A 23,226-nucleotide genomic window follows, 5' to 3' on the forward strand; every position below is an offset into this window, starting at 1 on the left:
GTGTCATTGTAAACGTCATTCAATTTTGATGTACTTGAAATGTTTCTTAAACTAGTAAGGATAATTGGGTTACTCACCCTGGGTGTGAACTCAATACCCTCTAAAGTTCTTCCTCCCCAGGAGACACAATGCAAGATAAACGCTCTGTTAGTTACTCTCACCAAAATCATTTGCGTCTATTCAACAGAACTGCAAGCTTTTTTAGTTCTGTTTCTGGCTAGTATCGTGGGTGGGTCTCCTGGGACCATTCTCTCTCTCTAAAGGCGGAGAAATTCTGTTTAGATCGTGGGTGGCTATGAATCCATTCCTTCACACAGCTATATTCGACCCCCTGTGGCTAAACTGCTGGGAAGCAGGTGTGTCTGGAGGGCACGCAGCGCCCTCTTCTGGCCCGAGAGGAACCCACGCAGACCATCGAGGCTCTCGACCTATCTGTTAAGCAACCACTCCAGGGATCTGCACTCCCTGGTGGAACATCGCTGTTTAGAGGTTGGCCTTCCGAGCTCCAGGCGAGCGCCGGCGGAGGAGACCTGAGCAGGAGACTGGCCCTGAGGCCAAGGGGCGGGTACCGGGTGGAGTCGCCTCGGTTGGCAGCTGCAGAGCTCCACCTGTTGCAGCATTTGAGCACTCCACAGAGAAGACAGCTCTGGGCACGGACTTCTGCTCTCAGCCCCACCGGGCAGGGCAAGGCCACTTGAGAAGGGGAACCAGGGGCCATCCTGAACCTGTCCCACAGAGCAGGTGCGTTTGGGAAGGTGAGACGCGAAGGCGACAGCGGCTCCAGAGCCCATGGCAAGTTGGGGTCTCTGGGTGGGCGCCCCAGCGGTTCACAATAGAACCTTGTTGCTGGCTTACATGTTGTAGCTTGGAGTTCTCAGCTCAGGGCCACTGACTACGCAAGAACTACAGAGCCGAGGCGATCAAAACCGGGTGGAAGAGATGGAACTCTTCTGGCCGCTGTCCTTGGCCGGCTCCCCGGGAGATGGGCTGGCAGGGCCGGCACGTGTGGACAGAGAACGCCCGGTGCAGGGCCTAGAGGCCAAGGGCGGTCTGGTATGGGGGAAGTCAAGGAAGGCTCCCTGGGAGGATGCTTCTAACTTCCTTCACTGTTCCAACCTCCCCCTCTGTTCTCCTCCCCACAGAGGTCCGCCCTCGTGCTGCCGCGGAGCCTGTGTGCCCAGCGGAGATCCGAGCCGGCTGATCTGCATCTTCGCACTGTCACTGCGTCCGTGCGTCTGCCCCAAACCCGTTCCGGCCTCTGAGCCCTGGTTATTCTGGTGGATAGAGGCTCGGCGGAACATTGTCACTAATACGCAACACAGATCCACCTGGAGAGGCACCAAAGACAGAGAACAGCCCGTATCCCAGCCATCACAGCTTGGAAAGCAATGCTCCGAGGAACCCGGACCTTGATGTGAAGCTTACCCGCCGATTCTCTCTGGACCCACGACCTTTTTTCTTCAAAAGGAGTTCAAGTTCTAGGGAGTTTGCCTTGAAGGCACGCCACGCCCCCTCCCCAATCTGAGCCGAATTAGGAGCTCGGGTGAACCCGGGTCGCCCGCACCCTCCGCACCAAGTCGAAGCAGACTCCGTGTCCCGACCCCTCTGGTCTTCAGCCTTAAGGAGAACTCCAGAGAGGACAGGGAGGCGGTGACGACAAAGCGGATTCGAAACCACGAGTCCAGGCGGACGTGGGGAGCTGGCTACACAGGAACGACCGAGGAGGCGGCGGCCGGGAGATCCACGCCGCCTTGGGGAACGCGCGGCGGGCATGGGCGAGCCCGCACGCAGAGCGGGCTAAGGTCGGCAGAGCAGATCCTCCCCGGGGCGTGGGCACAAGTCCGCGGGCAGCGACCCTCGCGGGGCTGTCCTCCAGTGCCATGGCTGGCCGCGGTTGCGGCTGCAGCCCCGGCCACCTGAACGAGGACAACGCGCGCTTCCTGCTGCTCGCTGGGCTCATCCTGCTCTACCTGCTGGGCGGCGCCGCAGTCTTCTCCGCGCTGGAGCTAGCGCAGGAGTTGCAGGCCAAGCAGCGCTGGGAAGAGCGCCTGGCCAACTTCAGCCGGGGCCACAACCTGAGCCGTGAAGAGCTGCGAGGTTTCCTCCGCCACTACGAGGAAGCCACCAGGGCGGGCATCCGCATGGACAGCGTGCGCCCTCGCTGGGACTTCACGGGCGCCTTCTACTTCGTGGGTACAGTGGTTTCTACCATAGGTAAGTGAGCCGCCTGGTCACTCCATGCCCCTAGTTCCTGGGCCCTCACAGGACCTAGCATCTTACCCTTGGGGTTCTCCGCTTGGGCGCCCAGCGATGCACCTAGGGATTCCTTTGTGGCTAATCAACAGGTGTGAATGGATCCCAACCACACCCGAAGATTATTAGAATTACCCCAGACCTCTGCCTAGACCAGAACCAGCTGCTCTTTGTTAACCAGTCGCCCGGAATTTGAATGATTCTTAAATTAGGGAAGCGCTTTTGTAGACAGACAGTCTGGCTTAGCAGACAGGGCTGAGTTCGTGAATTCTGTGGTGAGAGCTTACAAGGAGATACAAAGCTAGAAACGTTTAGTGAGTGTTGAACTATGCACAAGCCACTGCTCAAAGAAAAGGCCGTGATTTCAAACTTACAGAGAGACTCTCAGAATTCCAAACTGGAAAGAGGCAGAAGAGTGTAAAATGGGGCTCAAAGAATGGGACGTGTTTCCTTCTCTGAAAAACCAGGGGAAAGGTGACAGTGGGTCTAGCCAGTTTGAGTTCCTATGAATTGGGTTTAGGGACCAAACATAGGGGCATACACGGGGACAGAAGTGGCTTGCGTCCAGAATTCCCTTAGGTGCTGGCTGAGCTTGGACTAGAGGAAGGACTGCTAGGACAGACGGCCTGGTGGCTAATGAGATGGAGTTAGAATTTAGTAGGAGGCAGCTGAGTCCCTAAGAATTTTGAGAATGGTGTGGCGGGCTGCCATCGGTGATATTACCCTGCAGAAGGAGGTGGGAACTGGAGGATTTGTGCAGCAGCACCCCCCCCCCAAAAAAAAAAAAAAACCTGCTCACTATTGATGTATAGCTGAATAATGCTGTGGGCTGGAGAAAGTACTGTAGCTGTCCTGGGGAAAGAGGCCTGAGATGGGGGAGGGGCTCCGAAAGGAAGAAGGGAAGTAGTGCAGAAGCCACCGCAAGAGCTCATGGCGCCAGCTGGACACGTTTGTGCTGGGCTCTCAGCAGCCAAGGCCCCATGGCTCTCTAGAAGGGTTTACTGGTGGCATCGGTGACAGGTGACCCACATTGAGGTGTCATGCAGACATTCTGCCAGGAGAACAGTACAATCAAACAGGAGCCTCAGGCTATAGACCAGATTAACCAAGGAAGTCTTCCCAAGATTAGCCAGGAACCCACGACTCACTCAGCTGGCCAGCAAGTGAGAAGGCAGAAGGGACCAGAATGACTGGGGACATAACAACTGTACTCAAGAGCTTCCTGCTAGATGGTCTAGCTCACAACCCCACGATCACTCTGTCTTTTTTTTTTCCCCCTCGGAGGTCCGCTGTTTGTCACTTAGAAAGAGGAAAGAGGAATGCTTTTCATTTCTGCAGCTCCTGGCGTCTGGCTTTCCTGACTGCTTTCTTCCCTCATGCCTGTGTTTTGGAGCATCTTTTCCACCCAGCCTCTGTAAGGATGAGAAGCGTAGTTCAACAGCTCTCCATTTCCAGGCACAGCTCGGAGTTTCTGCTGGGCTTTAAGATGATTTTCTGTGGGAACAATGGCAGGTGCACCTAAGATTTCCAGCTGAGGAGCAGTCAGTGCTTGGGTGTGGAGAGCGGGAGCGAGAGCAGCCAGTGAGAGCTTGTGCCCACTCAAGGGAGGCTAAGAGACGCATTCCTCTGAGACCCACCTCCTAAGATTTCACTGGGAAGTGCAGACTGGCCATTCTGAGAAGCTGGAATCTACTTGGTTACTCTTGTCCTACCTGGAAACTTTCAGGACTGTGGTATCTGATTTCTGACCAGAGCATAACTCTCGCTCTCACCACCCAGCATTCCTGTCCTTTCCGGCGTTCACCTGAGCCGGTTGCATCCGGACTCCTTTATAGTAATAGAAATCCAATGATTTTTTTTTTCTGTTTGAATTCTCAATTCTAGTCAGTTATCTCTTCCCTCCCATGCCTTTCTCTGTGAAGAAGAGGTGGGTTGGATGTGGTTGTAACTCCAATCATTCTTGAGGTCCTGTGCAAAGTGGCTGCCTTTTCAAAGAAGACTGGTTTAATAGCTAAAGTATCGAAAAACTACATTCAGTGTTCCCTTGCCTCTTTAAGGAAACGTAAAATTGTCCTGTTATAACACAAAAGAAACGTTCCTCTTTTCCGTGGCTCTGGGAATTCTCATCTCTAGGATCCTCCCCTAAGGTCTTCTCAGGATCGAGCCTTCTGTCATTCGTCCTTTGAGGTCCCCTCTTCCTATCTCTTTTTGCTCTGTTCTCAAAATTGACATAGCCTCTCTTCTTTCTTTTAGCTTACTCTCATTTAACCTATGACCTGGAGTCTCAAAAATACAGGACAGTCCCAGGAGGTGACCAGCATCAACCCTGTCACCTTCAAAGCACAGAAACGAAGGAGCTTGTAATCAGTGTGTGACTTCTTGAGCCTGTGGGTTCAGACCCAGAAGCAACCCAGTCCAGCTAATGACAAGAAGCACCCGCTCCCCCCACCCTCCCCACAACCACTGTTTTCCTCTTTCCCATTCCTCCCTCTAGCCCTGTCTTTCATTATGGACCACCAGGCATTTTCCCAGGGATGCCTCTTCAGCCCACAGGTTGCACCTTCCCTTTTTCCTGAGGGCCATCTTTAGAAGCCTAATTAAGTCCTTGGGATGCTTGGTCTGATCACACCTGCATCTCGTTTATTGATCACCTCTTCTTGTGGGATGGAGGACACTGGTTGTCAGTGAACCAGAGATCAGACCATGAGTGGAAATCAGTACAACACAGGGTGCAGGGCATCAGGTGGGGGGCAGCCGGGCCCTGGTGAGAGCAGTGTCACCACAGGAGTTCCCTACGTTGAAGACCATGCTAGCTAGACAACTGTGTGGACCTGAAGTCCCCAGGTGAACTTAGGTCACAGGGAAGAGAAGTCTGTCCTTGCTTCCCTTGGGAAGGGATGAGAGGAAGTTTTTCCTTCTCTTGCAGCCCTTGGGTGTTGCAGGTTACTCTAGTCTCCTGCACACAGGATTCTTGGTCACCCTGGAGAGTGACGTGTGTCACCTGAGGTAGGGAGATGCATTTTCTCTGCTCTTCTGATTATTACAATGCTTCATCCGGGCACACACACCATTCAGCGTTCTCTTCCTTGAATCAGCTGTCCATGACACTTACTACATGTGTTTCCATGAATGTGGAACCGCATAACTGTCCTCTGGATGCTAAACCCAGCATGTATCTCTGTACACACTGAACTCTTACAAACACCCCTTAATGCTGGCTACACTCGCTCTCCTGTGAGTAGCAGCGGGTTCTAAGGCTCAGAGAGCTTCTACCATGGGTTGGAAGTAGCTCAGCTGGAGGTGACGGAGCTCTCCCTTCCAAGCTGACGCTTAGAACCATCCTCACGCCTTTTCTTCCTTGTAGGCCCTTTTTGTAGGAAGAGTGGTCCCCAGTTAGATACCATGACCCCTTTCTTCAGTTGTGATGGTTTTTAGGTACCCTAAAATAATGACAAGTGGAGTTGGTTTGGCTAGCATGCTCCAAGGAAGTTTGTGATTTCCAGTGTCGGCTAGTACAAGGCAAGATTTGAACAAAGCCGGCCGTGTAGACAAAGACTGACCTCCGGCATTGTGTTTCACACTCCTCACCAACTAAACATCTCCCCCACATACCATGATGGTTGACAATGTCTGTCCCACTTCCAGCGCACCCCTCCTTCACCCTCCAGTAGATCCCAAAGTTACTTCCTGACCTTTCCTGTTGGCTCTTGGCACATTGGTGGTACCCAGATTGCCTGTGTCTTGGGAATTCCCTTGGAGTAAACAGTTGATGAATGTCACGGTGAGACTGGGCTACCCACTGACCATTGACGTGAGTTTCAAACTGCTCTGAGGAGTTCATGGGGCTCTCTATGCTATGTTAAGGACATTCTTCAAGGCTAAGGGCCACCAACCCTTATGATGGCCTGACAGGAAGCTTCCCTCCCCTGCCCTGTGTGTGTGTGTGAGAGAGAGATAGAGAGAAAGAGAGAGAGAGAGAGAGAGACAGAGAGACAGAGAGACAGAGAGAGACAGAGAGAGACAGAGACAGAGACAGAGACAGAGACAGAGACAGAGAGAAACAGAGAGGGGGAAGAAGAAAATTAATCGGATGAACATTCATCTTTTCAATTACCTTCTTGCCGACTTGAATTTTTGGTGTAGGAAAAAAATACTTATCTGATTGACAGAGTTTTTTTTCCTAGTTTTTCATAATTCACATCCTTTCCATGGCTAAGATAAATATTCTTGCTCATTCTCTGTGTAGCTGTTTAACTCGTCTCCAGTGTTATTCAGAAAGATTGCTTTTTAAAGGTTCTGTGAGGTTGGCTCTATAATTATGCTTTGATTTATTGCTAAAATTATCGCATAATGATCTGAGAGTGTGCATGTTGTACAATTCTCTGTTTTCTTCTTTGAACGTTTCTTTGTGTCCTGGAGTCCGTATATATTCAAGCCAGTTTTTCCTCGGGTCACAGATTTCTGGAGGTAAAGGGAACATCGACACCCCCACCCTGCCACCAGCCTCTAAGTCTCATAAACGCACCAAACACATCATTCCACTGCGTTTCAGAACATGTAAGTTCATCAATTTTTCGGTCACTTAATTCCATAACCTGCATAACGTTGCTCATCTTCCTCGGGGCTAACTTGGTTGCCCTCTCTGCGACAGTGACCATCTTAAACATCTGAATCTGGAATTAGAGTTCTGTGTCATATGAGTCAATGTATGCTGACCTTTAAACCATTGCTTAAGGGGTGATCATCCGTAATTTTTGGTTTAAGCAACCACTTAGCATGTTTTCATCCTTTTATTTTTAACTAGCTCTATATTTTTCTATGTGTATGAAAATTTGGCATGTTCCATACCTGGTTTTTCCTCCTCCTCCTCTTCCTCCTCTTCTTCTTCCTCTTCCTCCTCCTCCTCCTCCTTCATTCTTTCCATCCCTGATTTTTTTCAGGGCTGATTTCCTTCTCTGGTAGGTGCGTGTCTTAGTCAGGGTTTCTATTCCTGCACAAAACATCATGACCAAGGAGAAAGTCGGGGAGGAAAGAGTTTATTCAACTTACACTTCCACATTGCTGTTCATCACCGAAGGAAGTCAGGACAGGACCTCACACAGGGCAGGAACCTGGAGGCAGGAGCTGATGCAGAGGCTGTGGAGGGATGCTGCTTACTGGCTTGTAAGATTGCTCAGCTTGTTTTCCTTAGAGAACACAGAGCTACCAGCCCAGGCATGGCACCACCCACAATGGGTCCTCCCACCCTTGATCACTAATTGAGAAAATGCCTTACAGCTGGATCTCATGGAGGCATTTCCTCAAGGAAGGCTCCTTCCTCTGTGATAACTCCAGCTTGTGTCAAGTTGACACGCAAAACCAGCCAATACAGTGAGTGTTTCTTTTGGTCATTCTAAGTATGATCGAGACAGAATTCAACTACCAGAGGCTGAAAGCCATCTCTACTGCCACCTTCAGTTTGGAGATAAAACTGGGATGCCTTCTCTGGACAATGCAAAGCCTTTTGATCTTGAGTCTAATGCCACCACCCCCAGCTTCCAGCCTCCCACCCAAGTCCTGGTCTCATATTCTTCAGGAAAAGCATCCCCAGACCTTCCTGGTATGCTCATATCTATAGCCGAGAGTCCATCCTTTCCTGACCTTCTCCATCCCGCTTCTGAGGCCACCACCATCATCCCTTCCCAGCCCTCTCTCCTCCTCCCTCCTTCCTCCTCCCTCCTTCCTCCTTCCACTGAGCTTATTCCTAATCCTTTATTTTGTGACAGAGTCTTACTAAGTTGCTCAGGCTGAACTAACTGGAGCCTATGTTGGTTTTCATCTTGGGGTTTTCCTACCTTAGCCTCCGGAGTACATGACATTACAGTCTTGTACCACCAGACCCAACTAGGACCTACCTTCCTTCCTTCCTTCCTTCCTTCCTTCCTTCCTTCCTTCATCTCTCCTTCCCTCTCTCCCTTCTTTCGTTCCTTCCTCAGGTTTTTTGTTTGTTTGTTTTTTTGTTTTTTGAGACAGGGTTTCTCTGTGTAGCTCTGGCTGTCCTGGAACTCACTTTGTAGACCAGGATGGCCTCAAACTCAGAAATCCACCTGCCTCTGCCTTCCGAGTGCTGGGATTAAAGGCGTGCACTACCACTCCCGGCTCCTTTCTCAGTTTTTGAGACAGGATCTTACTCTGTAGTCCAGGCTCTTGGAACTTAACTACCCTATGTGGTCCAGGCTACCCTCGAACCCACAGCAGTTTCCCTGCCTTAGTCTCCCTGCAGGCACATACCACCAGGCCCAACAAGAACGGTTCTTTCTCCGCAGCCCCAGCTCTCCTCCAGTTGCTTTCTTCTCTGCCTCCGTACCTTTATTTATTTATTTATTTCATGTTTGTGGATATACTGCCATTATCTTCAGACACACCAGAAGAGGGCATCGGATCCCATTACAGATGGTTGTGAGCCACCATGTGGTTGCTGGGAATTGAACTCAGGACCTCTGGAAGAGCAGTCCGTGCTCTTAACCGCCGAGTCATCTTTCCAGCCCTCCCTGCTTTTTCTTTTGTTGTGTATGCTTTTAGTGTTAAATAAGAAGCCATTGTAGAAATCGGGTCCTGAAGAATTGTACCTGTTTTCTTCTAGTTTGTAGTTTTGCCCTTGCCTTCAGGTGGCTGATCCACTTTGAATTAATACTTGGCATATGGCATGAGATGTAGGTCTATCCTCTTGCACAAATGGAAGTTCAGGTGTGCTGGTAACATTTATCAGAAAGTCTGTCACCGTCTGTCCCCTGTCTCTCCCACCCACCTCCCCATTCACACACACAGAATTGGTTTTGGCACCTCTGTCAGAAATCAATTGGCCGCTGCTATGAGGATTGCTTCCTGGACTGCGTTTGATTCTGTCAACCTGTAGGCTCTCTTTACACCAGTGCCTTAGATATGGAGGCTTTGTAGTCAGACGAAATTAGGAAGGGTGAGTCCTCCAACATTGTTCTTCTTTTTCGGGACTATTTTTAGCTTTTCTGGGTTCCTTAAACATCCATGAGAATGATAAGATCATCTTGTTCCTTTCTGTAGAGAAAACTTACGTTAAGTGTGTAGGCTAGCTTGGGAATATTCATTCCAACCAGCAATATGAAGTTCTCTGGTCTGCAACCATGAGCTGCCTCCCTCTGCATGTAGATCTTTTTATTAATTAATTAATGTTAATTAATTGACTTAGCAGTGTTTTGTAGTTTTCAGAGTGTGAGTTTTGCACTTTCCTTGGTTAATTTCTTTTCAAGTGTTCTATCGTCAGTAACATCCCACTCTTAATTTTCTTTGGATTTCCTTCAGTGTTGGTGTACAGGAGCAGACTGGCTTTTGCATCCGTTTGATCTTGAATGCTGTGATCTCCCTGTCTTCTGCTGTTTGTTCTTATCATCAGAGTTTAGTGGTTTCTTCAGGGTTTCCAATATAGGAGATGGTAGAATAGCGATACTGTTAATTATCTCTTTCTCGTCTGGAAATTTTATATCTTTAGTCTTGTGCCTGACTGGAGTCTTGAGCACAGTGCTGGTGAGAATGGATATCTTCCTTCATCTTGCTCTCAGAATGAGAACTTCTGTTTCCCACAACTGACCTGTTAGTTATAGAGCTGGCCTTCCTGAGGACGCCAGGCTTCCTTTTCTCTCGAGATCTTCTTTCTTTAAACCACAGGGGAGTTGGTGTTTTGCTGAACTGTTTCATGCCTCTGTTGAGAAGACCCTGTGACTCTCCCCTTTATGCCATGGATAGAGCATATTACACTAGCCACTTCTAAGCCATCATAGCAAGTTTGGGTTCCCACAATAAATACCCTTTGTCCAGGCTGCATATGCCTTTTTCTATGACTAAGCATTTGGTCTGATAATACTTAATAAAGGGTTTTTGCATCTCTAGCCAAAGAGATGCACATCTGTTTCTTTTCCTGTGATGTATATGTCTTGTCTTGGTATCTGGATAATACTGTGGAGTGGGAAAGTATTTTTCCTATAGCTCTGTCTTCCTGAGGTCAACGTGAGGTCCACAGCCACAGTGTCAATGTCCAGTCGCTTCTAATTACTTGCCACTACCACAGCTCTCTAAGTCACATTTTAATTGTGTGTGTGTGTGTGTATGTGCACTACTCATTTTATAATGTTTAGATAAGACCATCTCTTTAAATTTTTAACTTTAATTTTTAATAATTTAAACACAATACATTTTATTATATTCTTTTCCCTCTCTCAATTCCTCCCAGATCCTCCCCACCTCCCTTAATGTTAATTCTCTGTCTTTCTCTTTCTGCAAGGAAAAAAAAAACCAAACACAAATCAAAATAGGTTTTAAAAACTTAAAAAAGAAAGAAAAGAGAAAAAAGTCAAGAGAGAGAGAGAACACATTGATTAAAAAGAAAAAAACAGCCAGGCAGTGGTGGCACATGCCTTTAATCCTAGCACTTGGGAGGCAGAGGCAGGCGGATTTCTGAGTTCGAAGCCAACCTGGTCTACAGAGTAAGTTCCAGGACAGCCAGGGATATACAGAGAAACCCTGTCTCAAAACAAAAGAAAACAAAAAACAACAACCATGGAGTCTGTTTTGTGTTGACCTGCCTGGGCATGGGTCCTGCCATAGAGTGTGATTGATATACCCAGAGACTCTGGGAGCAAGGTCAAAAGGTTTTAGAAGAGAAGAATTCGGCCTAGAGACTGTTTTATGATCTTGTCTGAAGATCTGCTTGGGACAGAGCAAGTTCTAGGTGAAGAAAAGTTTAAGCCTAGTCATGGCGGTACAGGCCCTTAATCCCAGCATTCAGGAAACCTGGCCATGCAGATCTCTGAGTTCAAGGTCAGTCTACAGAGCAAGTACCAGGACAGCTAAGCTTGGGCAGAAAAGAAGCTGAGAAGACTGGCTTCCAGGCAGCTAGGAGGAGGGTCTCAAAACCCACCCCTAATGTGACACACTTCCTCCAACAAGTCCATACCTCCTAATTGTGCCACTCCCTGGGCCAACCACACTCCATTGGAGAAAACTGGTTTTCTTCCTTTGTCTGCAGGTATCAATCACAAACAGGTTCTTAGTTATAGGTGGGACTTTGTGTCCATTTATCCTGCCCAGTGCTGGGATTCTGTCTGATTTAAACCTGTGTGTGTCTTGTGCATGTTGTGACAGTCTCTGTGAGTTCTTCCATGTATCCATCATGTTGTGTCTGAAAGACGCTGTTTCCTTAGAGTCATCCACCACTCTGGTTCTTAGACTCCTTCTACCTTCTCTTCAGCATAGATCCTGGAATCTTGGAAGGGTTTGCCAAAGACATTCCCTTTAGGACTGAGTGCTTCAAAGTCTCTCAGTCCCTGTACATTGTCCAATTGTGTGTCTCTGACTTCGTTCCCATCTTCTGCAAGAAGCATCTCAGATGAGGAACGAGTGAGGCACTGATCTGTGGATACAGCAACGTGTCTTTAGGAGGTACTGTATAGCTTTGTTTCTTTAGCAGAATAATAGTAGTAGATATCCCCCCCCCCCAGGACCATGGTTCTAGTCTCAGGTTCCTGGTCACTTTGGCATGTGTGTGTTCCAACTCAAAGAGTGTGCCTTAGATTTAAAACAAAACAAAACAAACAATGGCCATCAACCTGGTTGGTTACTCCCATAGCATTTGTACCATTATTACACCAGTATATCCTGTAGACACGTCTCTGTTGTAAGTTTATAGCTGGGGGACATTGAGAGTTACTTTCCTCCTTATGTAGTGTGAAAAGCACCTTTTAGTACACGAACATTAGTCAATAGGGGTGTGTCTTAGTTAGAGTTTTATTGCTGTGAACAGACACCATGACCAAGGCAAGTCTTATAAAAAACAACATTTAATTGGGGCTGGCTTACAGGTTCAGAGGTTCAGTCCATTATCATCAAGGTGGGAGCATGGCAGCATCCAGGCAGGCATGGTGCAGGCAGAGCAGAGAGTTTTACGTCTTCATCCAAAGGCTGCTAGTGGAAGACTGACTTCTAGGCAACTAGGGTGAGGATCTTATACCCACACCCACAGTGACACACCCATTCCAACCAGGTCACACCTATTCCAACAAGGCCACACCTTCAGATGTTGCCACTCCCTGGTCCAAGGATATACAAACCATCACAGGGTGAAACTTCTAGTTGGACACCAGCTAGATTTAATGGCTCCATGTTAGTGGCTTAAATAATCAGTATGACCTCACTGTTAGGTGATTGAGAGTAACCAGTAGCTGTGACAATAGTAACCTATGAAGTTTGGGAGGGTCTATGAGACCCCTTTAGCCACAGCTCAATAAGATGCAACCCATTCCTGGCCCTGGAGGTTTTTACTTGGTGGTATAGGATGTCTCCCTTATTATATGGTGACTGCATTTAAATCCCTTTCATATATATATATATACATATCCCTTTCATTTATATATATCCCTTTAATTTATATATATATATATTCTATATATATATATTCGTTTCATCTCTCTGTATATATATCCATTTCATTTCTATATATCCCATATATATATAAAAGCTTATACATAGAATGTTACCCTATGGTTTTCCAAAAGGCCTCCAATATTAGTTGTCCCTCCTTATCTCACCCCCGTTGCCCCACTCTCCCACCTCCTTCCCCTTGCTCCTCCTTACTCTAGCTTATCTTTATCTTTATCTTATCCTCTCATTCCCTTCCTTGCTCGATCCTCCTCCCCGGTCCCTTACAAACTCCTTAACCTCTGCAGTTATTCAGACTGAAATCCATGCATCTAAAGCTTAAAAGCTAAATCCACATCAAAGAGAAAGCATGCAATACGTGACTTTGAGACTGGGTTATCTCATCCAGGATGGTTGTTCTGGGCTCCATCCATTTACCTGCCAACTTTATCGTTTCCTTTTTCTCCATAGCTGAGCGATATGCCAATGTGTAAATGTATCGCATCTTTGTTACCCGTTCATCAGTTGATAGACATCTAGGTTGTTTCCCGTTGCTGGCCATGATGAATAGGGCAGCAATGAGTGTGGATGAGCACGTATCTCTGTAATAAGAGGTAGAGTCCTTTGGGTATATATCCAAGAGTCATCTAGCTGGACCTCTCTCGTGGTAGATCTATTTTCAGCTTGTTGAGGAAGTGCTGCCCTGGATTCCGTAGTAGATGTGCACGTTTTTGTGCTCCCTAGCAGTGACTATGTGATGACTTCATTCTTTCCAGCACTCGCTGTCACTTGTTATACTGATCTGAACTATTCTGCTGGGGGTGAGATGGAGTCTCAAAGTAGTTTTAATTTGCATTTCCTTGATGACTAAGGATGTCGAACATTTTAAAAGTACTTCTCAGCCATTTGAGAATTTCTCATCTTTTGAGAATTCTATTTACTTCTATATCACATCTTTTAATTGGGTTGTTGTCTTAGCCAGGGTTTCTATTCCTGCACAAATATCATGACCAAGGAGCAAGTTGGGGAGCAAGGGTTTATTCATCTTACACTTCCATGTTGCTGTTCATCAAAAGGAAGTCAGGGCTGGAACTCAAGCAGGTCAGGAAGCAGAAGCTGGTGCAGAGACCATGGAGGTATGGTTGCTTACTTACTGGTTTGCTTCCTCTGCCTTGCTCAGCTTGCTTTCTTACAGAACCCAAGACTAACCAGTCCAGGGATGGCACCACCCACAATAGGCCCTCCCCCCTTGATCACCAACGGAGAAAATGCCCCACAGCTGGATCTCATGGAGGCATTTCCCCAACAGAAGCTCCTTTCTCTGTGATAACTCCAGCCTGTGTCAAGTTGGCACACAAAACCAGCCAGTACAGTTGTTTTCTTGATGTTCTGGGGTTGTTGTTTTTTCCCCCAGTTCTTTATATATTCTAGATAATAGCCCTCTCTCAGTTATACAGCTAGTAAAACATTTTTCCACTGGGTTGGTTGCTGCTTTATTCAAATGGTGATGTCCTTTGTGGTGCAGAGGCTTTATAGCATCATGGGGTCCTGTTTATTAATTGTTGGTTTTAGTGTCTGGGCTCTCCATGTCCTTTCCAGAAAATTCTTTCCTGTGGCAATGAGCTCAGGCCTATTCCCCGTGTTCTCATCTATCAGATACAGGGTCTCCGGTCTTACATTGAGGTCCTTTACTTATCTGAACTTGAGTTTGGTGATGGATAATAGATATGGATCTATTTTTGTCCTTCTACATACACCTATCCACTTTGACCAGTACCATTTGTTGAAGATACTGTCTTTTTTTCCCCCTAGTGTTATCTTTGGCTTCTTTGTTAGAAATCAGGTGTTCATAAGTGTGTAGAATTATGTCTGACTCCTTGCTCCTGTTCCATTGATCAGTGGTATCTGTTTTATGCCAACATCATGCTGTTTTTATTATAATAACTCTTTAATGCACCTTGAAATCTGGGATGAGGACACCTTCAGCAACTCTTGTATTATTCAGGAATTATTCACAGTTGTTTTGACTATCCTGAATTTTTGTTTTCTATAAAGTTGAAGGGTTTTTTTTTTTAAAGTTTTATTAATCACGGTGTTGGAATTTCTATGGTGAGTGTGTTGAATCTGTAGATTTCTTTGGGTCGGATGGCCATTTTCACTCTAGTAAAAACTACCAATTCACAGGCAAGAGCAATCTTCTCATCTTCTGGTGTCTTCTTTAATTTCTTTCTTCAACGTCTTAAGTTTTTGTGTGTGTGTGGGGGGGAGGGTTGTTGTTTTGTTTTGTTTTAACTTTACAAGTCTTTCACTCCCTTGGTTAGAGTTATCTCGAGATAGTTTTTATTCAGTCTATTGTAAAAGCCACTGTTTTCCTGGTTTATTTCTCAGCAAGTGTGTTAGTTGTATGAAGGAAGGCTACCAATTTTTGGTTTAATTCTGCTACTTGGCTAAGGTGTTTATCAGCTGTAGAAGTTTCCCGATGGAGTCTTCAGGATGTTTTTATGTATAAAATCATATCATCTACAAATAAGGATACTTTGACTTCTTCCTTTTCTGTGTGAATCTCCTTGATATCCCTCAGTTGTCTTACTGTGTTAGCTAAGGTTTCCAGTACTATATTGCTAGGTATGGGGAGAATGGATATTCCAGTCTTGTTCCTGGTTTTAAAAGAAATGCGTTGAATCTCCCTGCATTTAAAAGGTTGGCGGTGAGCCTGCAGTGGATTGCCTTTATCGTGTGGGGGTGTGTCTCTTGTATCCCTGTTCTCTTCAGAACTGTTATAATGAAAGGATGCTAGATTTTGTCAAAGGCCTATTCTGTGTCTAATGAGATGACTGTTGTTTTTGCCTGCAGTTTGTTTATGTGGTAGATCACATTCACTGATTTCTTGTATGCTGAACCACAGGGCATGCTCCTTTTGATGTCGTCTTGAATTCAGTTTCCAAGTATTTTCTTGTGAGTTTCTGATCTGTAGTTTTCTTTCTTTTTTCCTTGGGGCTGTGTGTGTTTTGGGTATCAGAATAACAGTGGCTTTGTAAAATGAATTAGAAAATTTTCCTTCAGTTTCTATTTTGTAATAATTGAATAATTGGAAGAGTAGTGCCATTAGTTCTTTGAAAATCTGGTAGAATTCTGCACTGAGTCCATCTGTCCCTGAACTATTTTTGTTGTTGTTGTTGCTGTTAAGATATTTTTTTAAATTACTGATTCTACTAGAGGATATGGGTATGTTTAATTTTTTATTTCATTTTGATTTAACTGTAGTATATTATACATAACAAGAAATTCATCCATTTCTTTTGGGTCTTCAAGTTTGGTGACATACAGATTTTTAAAATATTTTCTAATGATTCTCTCAAATTCCTCAGTGTCTGTAGTAATGTCTCCATTTTCATCTCTACTTTTATCAATTTGAATATTCTCTCTGTATCTTTTGGATACTTTTCTCAAAGAATCAACTCTCCATTTCATTGATCCTTTATAGTGTTGTTTGTTTCTGTATTACTGACTTCAGCTCTGAGTTTATTTTTTTTTCCATCTACTCTTTTTTACATGCTATTTCTTCTTGCTTTTCTAGAGCTCTCCAGTGTGGAGTTATTTGTATGAGATTTCTCCAGGGTTGTGTTTGTTTGTTTGTCTGCTTTAATTTAAGCAACTTAGTTCTATGGACCTGCCTCTTAGAAAGTCCTTCATTCTGTTCCACAACGTTGTATTTTTGTTTTCATTCAATTCTCCAAAATATTTCAATTTCCTTCTTGATTTCTGTTTATACCCAGTTTTCATTCAAAGCCAGGTGATAGTAGCACATGCTTTTAATCCCAGCACTCAGAAGACAGAGACAGGCAGATCTCTGTGAATTTGAGGCCAGCCTGGTCTACAGAGTAAGTGTCAGGGCTACACAGAGAAACCCTGTCTCAAAAACCAAACCAAACCAACCAACCAAACCAACAAAAAAACTATTTTCCTTCAGTAGTGAGTTGCTCAGTTTTCATGAGTTTTTTTACTTTCTGTAATTTCTACCGTTGTTGATATCCAGCTTTTAAAAATCAAGGGTGCTCTGACAGGAGGCAGGGCGTTATTTCAATTTTTTAAAAAAAGTTCTGTTGCGATATGCTTTCTTTTCTCTTATGTGGTCAGTCTTGAGGAAAGTTCCACGGGCTGCTGAGAAAAACAGTGTATTCTTTAGTGTTTGGGTGGAATGTTCTGGAGAAGTGTGCTAGGTCTGTCTGGTTTATGTCATTATTTAACTCCAGAAGTTTTCCACTTAGTTTTTGTCAGAATGACCTGCCCACTGCCAAGAATATAATATTGAAGTCAACCACTCTCACTGTGCTAGGGGTTAATATGTAATTTAGCTGTAGTAGTATTTCTTTTATGAACTTAGGTGCCCTTGTGTTTGGTGCTTAGAATTGTAATATCTTCTTGGTGGATTTCTCCTTTCCTATCTCTCCTGATTAGTTTTAGTTTGAAGTCTATCTTTTTGGATATTAAAAAAGCTACACCTGTGTGATGGCCCAGGGAGTGGCACTATTTGGAGGTGTGGCTTTGTTGGAGTAGGTATGTCACTGTGGGTGTGGGCTTTAAAGACCCTACTCCTAGCTGCCAGAAAGTCTGTCTTTCCCTAGCAGCCTTCAGATGAAGATGTAGAACTCTCAGCTCCTCCTGCACCATGCCTGCCTGGATGCTGCCATGTTCCTGCCTTGATGATACTGGACTGAACCTCTGAACCTGTAAGCCAGCTCCCATTAAATGTTGTCTTTTATAAGACTTGCCTTGGTCATGGTGTCTGTTCACAGCAGTAAAATCCTAACTAAGACAACCTGCTTGTTTCTTATTTCCATTTTGTTGGAATAGCTTTTTCAGTTCTTTTTCCCTACCTAAGATGATCACTGTCCTTGGTGGTGAGTCTGTTTCTTTGATGCAGCAAAGATGGATCTTGTTTTCTAATTCAATTTGTGAGTCTGTGTCTTCAGGTTGGGGAATTGAGCTCATTAGTATTGAGATTATTAATGGGCAATGTTTATTAGTTTCTGAAGGTTTTGTCATTGTGTGTGTGTTTCCCCCCCCCCCTTTGACTAACCATTCTGGGATTATTTATTCCTCTTGAGTGCCACTAAACTTCTCCTCAGACTGTTTTCCTTTTTCTGTTGTGATTGGTTGTCTTTCTGGGTATAGTAGTCTGGACTGGCATCTGTGGTCTCTTAGAGCTTGTAGAACATTCATCCAGGCCCTTCTGACTTTCAAGGGCTTCACTGAAAAGTCAAGTGGACCTGTCTTTTTATGTCACTTCATATTTTCCCCTTGCATCTTTTTAATATCCTTTCTTTATTTTGTAAAATTAGTATTTTGGTTATTATATGTCATGAAGTTTCTTTTCTGGTTCTGACTCTTTGGGGTTCTGTATGCCTTTCGTACCTTGATATGCATCCCTCTCTCTCTCTTTAGATTAGGGATATTTTCTTCTATTATCCTGTTAAAAATATTTTCAACGCCTCTAACCTGAGTGTGTTCTTCTTCCTGTATCTCTATTATTCATAGGTTTTGTCTTTTCATAATGTCCCGGATTTCTAGGACGTTTTGTACATTGAATTTTTTAGACTTTATGCTTTCTTTGACTGAGCTATCCATTTCTTCTACCTTGTTTTCAAGATCTGAAATTCTTCCTGTCTTTCATCTCTTTTAAGCTGTTGGTGAGGCTTACCTCTGAGGTTTTTGTTAGATATCCTGTTTTTTTTTTTTTTTTTTAATTTCCAGTTTGGGTTTTCTTTAGTGATATGACTTCCTTGCTAAATTCTACCTTCAGATCTTGAATTGTTTTTCCATTATTTCACTCAATTGTTTGTGTTTTCACAGTCTTCATTAAGATATCTATCCATATCCCTCTTAAGATTCTTAAACATTCATATTACTATTTTGAAATTCTTATCTTGCATTTCAGCTAAATCTCCTTTTTCAGGGACTAACTCAATAGGGTTGCTGACTTCTGGAGGAGGCACGTTATCTTAATTTTTCAGGTTTGTGTTTTTGTGCTGGGATCTAGGCATCTTAAATGATAACTGGGATCTAAGCACCTTAAATGATTGAAGTATGGCTTGGTATGGACATCTGGTCTTATCTTTGTTGGGTGGGTGTCTCATTCTTTGGTGTTGTTACTCACTCTGGTTCCTAGCCAGGTATGATATCTGGGGATCCCTGGTAGAGAGCAGTTTCAGTCTCAGCTAAGTGGTGGGTGTAGGGTCTCTGGTAGAGAGTTGGTTTGTGGGTCATCAGAGAATCACAAAAGAATGGAGATAGGTTAGGGAAAAAGTCTGAGAATGACTGTGTGGAATAACTGGGGACCCTCTGTCACCAAGAGGTCTAGTCCCAAGGGAATAGAAGCAAACTGGAAGGAGGTTGTCACACAGGCAAGCTGTAACAGGGCTAAGGGAAACTCTGGAGAGTCTGGGATGAAAGACAGGAAGGAAGATGAAGGTCCCCTACTTGAATCCAAGCCTAGTATGGTAGCTGTGGACCCCTGAGAGAGACATTATGCAGGTCAGCACAGTCACAAAGGAGATGAGCTAGAAGAAAGGGCTGAAAAGGGGTAACAGGGGAGTCCCTGGGTCTATAACAAGAGCCTGAGTCTCTAGGGTATGGAGGTAGGCTAGAACAGGGGACTCTTGTGGGCAGGTTGCAGCAGGACTAAGGGAAGTCTGAGGTGACTGTTCTCTTAATGAATTTTCAAGGATCTTCTCCTTACAACCAATGTGTACTGTATTCTTGCTCTTACTTTGGGCTTTAGCAAGCAATCTGTATGCACAGTCCTCCATCCTCGGTGAGGTTGTAGCCCAGTTGACTGAATGCTTGCCTACTATGCATAAAGCTCCGGGCTCAGTTCCTACCACTACATTAAACTTCATATGATAGCATATTCTTATAGTCCCAGGATACCTGTTAGGATTCAGCAGGAAGATCAGAATCTCAAGGTCATCCTCCACTCCATAATGTTTAAGACTGACTACGTTGCATAACGTCCTGTCTTTAAAAGTTCAAAGCCATTCCTTCATCCTATGACTGAAGACTGGTATGGCCTCCATTGTGTGGGAAAACTGAAGTACAGTGGTTAGATAAGTTATTCTAAGTCCCATGGCTAGTAAATGGTGGTGTTGTGATCCAAACCTTATTCAGCCCTGATTTAAATAGAGCATGGCTGTCAGGCCTTGAGACTCTCCAAGGTCTAATGGAAATGGAAATAGAACCCATGGCCTGGTTCTGTGTGTTTGCGATCACTAGATTTGCATAGGACATTATAGTAGAAATATTTCTTGAGATAGAGTCTTGCTGTGCAGCCCAGGCTAGCCTCAAACCTGAGACAGTCTCCTGCCTTAGCATCCCAAGTAATGGAATTACAGGCATGTGCCACCACACCTAACTAGGATAATAGTGTCTGGATATCCCACATGAGGGGGGGGGTGCATTTCTCCCTTCTTGTTATCTTGTGTCAAATGTAAATTTCCCTTGGTTCAGCTGGAATCTATTGAATCGCCACTATGTGATCAACTTAACTCTAGGGCTTTTTCTTTAAAGATAGAGTTCAAGGCATGTGTGAAATTGGATGGGAATATCGCTCCCCTCTCTCTATGGTTGCTAGCCTTCAGTAATGAGTGTAGAGACAACCTGGCTGGTAGGATGGGTGATAGCTGTTATTTTGTCACCTGCAGAAATGACAGACCTGTTTCACTCACTTTACAGCTTATGTCAGGAACTCCATTGCCACCACTTCAAACTCATGGATGTTATTAGACTGACCTGTCTCCCTGTGTTTTAATTATAGGCACATACAGCATGTTTCCTATTTGTCCCATAGTTTTAGAACTGAGCCTTTAGATGGTGGCTCCATTCATTCTGTGCATTTCCTTCCATTAGCTTAAAAACAAAAACCATCTGACAGACAGGTCTGCCCTGGGTTGCCAGAGAGAGGCTCCTTGTTACAGAAACAGGAATCGAAACCTGGACTGAGGTGGACTCGGTATGAAGAGGAAGAGAGAAACTGTCACGCCACAATTTCTTCTGTGTGTGGTTATTGGAGAGTGGCTATTGCCTTGTAACCATTGGAAAGGCATTGGGATCGCGTGTGATTTTCAACTGAGTCAACATATCTTCCTTTTCTGATGGCTCAGAGATTGCTCTAGACTCTTGCAAAGTCTTGAGTCACCATTTGGGGTATTAATGGCCACAGACTTCAGAGGAGTAAAGAAACAGTGACACTCACACATGCTATGACTACAGAGCACTCTCTGTAGTGCAGGAGACCAATAGACCCCCTCCACCCTCGCCCACTGAGTTTCAGCTTTCATCCTCAGCAAGTGATAGGGTCCTTCTGACCACTACCTATCCTATGGCTTTATCGTCACAGGGACTCTTTGTTGCTAAATCTCGATTTGAGACTATACAATTCTCCTCTGTGGGTATTTAACACTACTTTTTGATTTATGTTTCAGAGAGTAACTATCACCAACTGCCATTTGTGTTATCTGGCTCACTGATGATAACAAATTAGCAAATGCTTAACAACTATCTCAAAGGAAAACTGAGTATGGCTGATCCAGGCACCGGCCTGGTCTTAATGGTGTAAATACTCCAAGTGAAGCCACTCTTGGCAGAAGGCAGATCCAGTGGAATGAGCTTCATCGACAACCAGGAGCCTTAGTATTTGGGAAAAGTTGCCTATGTGCTAAACTTTAAAAATTTTTTTTTTCAGATAAAAGTAACAAACAAACCAGGCTTCCAATTTAGCTTGGAAAAATGGGAGATCTGGTCAACCGGGCCTACATTTGCACATGCTAACCATTCCTTGAAGACAGACTGTGGATGCTCCCTTGGATTCTCCTTTGGAGCAAGCTCACTGCATCCCATGCTTCTGCCCATGGCTGAGTGTCACCTGCAATTCATCTCTGCGTTTGGCTTCTCTCTTGTCTCTTGGCTTAAGCACTAAGTTTGAAAGAGAAACAAACAAGCAATCTCATTGCCTGACTTTGGATCAAAAACTCAAGAAAGGGTCACCCAGCAAGCCTCCCATGACATGTTGTTTCTAATTGCTCCCTGTTGAATCACGGGGCCAACGGGGGTTCTCCTGATAAGATACATGGAGATTTTATTCCATTTTGGTTGTTTTCCTTCCGGTCATCCAAACCAGTAGGCACAAGTGCCGTTTCTACTTAGGGTATTTAATTAATGAGACTCATCCAGAAACTTGTGAACTGTGTGGCAGGCTAAAGATTTCCCTCTAGGGATATTAAGGCCCACTGACTGGAAATGGTGCAAAGTGACAGGTGTAGAGGAAACTCAGCACAGTAATTAAGAACACATCAAGTCCTGTACAGTGAGCAGATGACATATCATAGCAGGATTAAAAAATAGCATCTCTGAGCCCTCCTTGGACAACAGCCATGTTGACTTTGGAAAATGCTCAAGTGTCGGGGGAAGGGGAAAGGTTGATCACTAGCCTGAAATGTAGAATGCCCAGAGTCACCAATATCACGCAGGGGTTGGACCATGAACATCAATATCATTCTTTATGATTATTGAGGGATTCTAAGGTGCTAGACATTTAAATGTCCTGTTCTTAGTGGGTTAGAATATTTCCACAGAAGATCAAGGAATAAGGGGTTGGAACAGGGTTTGATGGTGTGTGTGGAGACTCCTTGGGCTACTGGCACACCTGGACATCTGCCTACCACCAGTGGCAGGCAGTATGATTTCCCTAAGAGTCCCTTTCCTCTGACAGCCACTGTAATGGGAGCACAGTGGTCACTCAGTTGAACTACAGGTAAAAAACAGTGTGAGGTTTCTTTTCTTCATAAAAAAAGATGGCTCTCTTTCTTGCCATCAGTCAGAGAGGCACCAGAGTAGAGAGGACTTGATTGCCTTGCTTCCTTTTCCTGCTTCTTAACCTGACAGGGTCTCATCTCATGTCAATTGATGGGACTTACCTGTCCCCCCCCCACCTCCCATCAGGTGTGCACCATGGCATTATGCAATCTTATACTCCAATTATACTCCAATATCTGAGTATAAAATCCTTCATCACTGAGGACTTTTGAGGGGATTATAGTTTTGCCTACAGTTGTGTGGTTTGTTGTCATTTGGTTTTTGTTTGGTCAGTTTTTGGTTTTTCAAAACAGTGTTTCTCTGTGTAGTTCTGGCCTTGCAAAAGATAAGGCTTCCTGTGCAAAGACATGAACAGTTGCATTGTCAGAAAATGGCTGTGTTCTCTGTATTGCCCCTGTCAGGGCCCCTCTGCTTGCAAGTTTCAGGAGCTCACTTGAACTGGCTCAAAACAAATCATGAAATTCTCTTTGAGGGCACATGGAACTGTGGGGCAGGGAGCACAGGTGAGCCTCGTGGGAATCCTAAACCAGGTAGAAACCAGCCAGAGATCAGCAGCCCTTTCCCCCCAACCTCTTTCTTTTGCTCTCTGCTCATGCCTGTGCTGTTTTTTGTTTTTGTTTTTTTAATTTTTTATTACATCTTTTCCTCAATTACATTTCCAATGCTATCCCAAAAGTC

At 45.0% G+C, this 23,226-nt stretch overlaps 1 protein-coding gene across 1 annotated transcript in view; it reads left to right on the forward strand.

Moving 5' to 3' along the window:
• The first annotated feature begins 425 nt into the window (after window positions 1-425).
• Window positions 426-23,226, forward strand: part of Kcnk13 (potassium two pore domain channel subfamily K member 13) — a 104,729-nt gene continuing 81,928 nt past the window's right edge. Inside the window, exons 1-2 of the mRNA XM_021179416.1 lie at window positions 426-741; window positions 1,143-2,214. Coding sequence (XP_021035075.1) covers window positions 1,881-2,214 — 334 coding nt within the window. The 5' untranslated portion in view covers window positions 426-741; window positions 1,143-1,880. The remainder of the gene's footprint in view (window positions 742-1,142; window positions 2,215-23,226) is intronic.

The sequence above is a fragment of the Mus caroli genome, chromosome 12 (assembly GCF_900094665.2).
Source record: "Mus caroli chromosome 12, CAROLI_EIJ_v1.1, whole genome shotgun sequence".
NCBI classification, from domain to species: domain Eukaryota; kingdom Metazoa; phylum Chordata; class Mammalia; order Rodentia; family Muridae; genus Mus; species Mus caroli.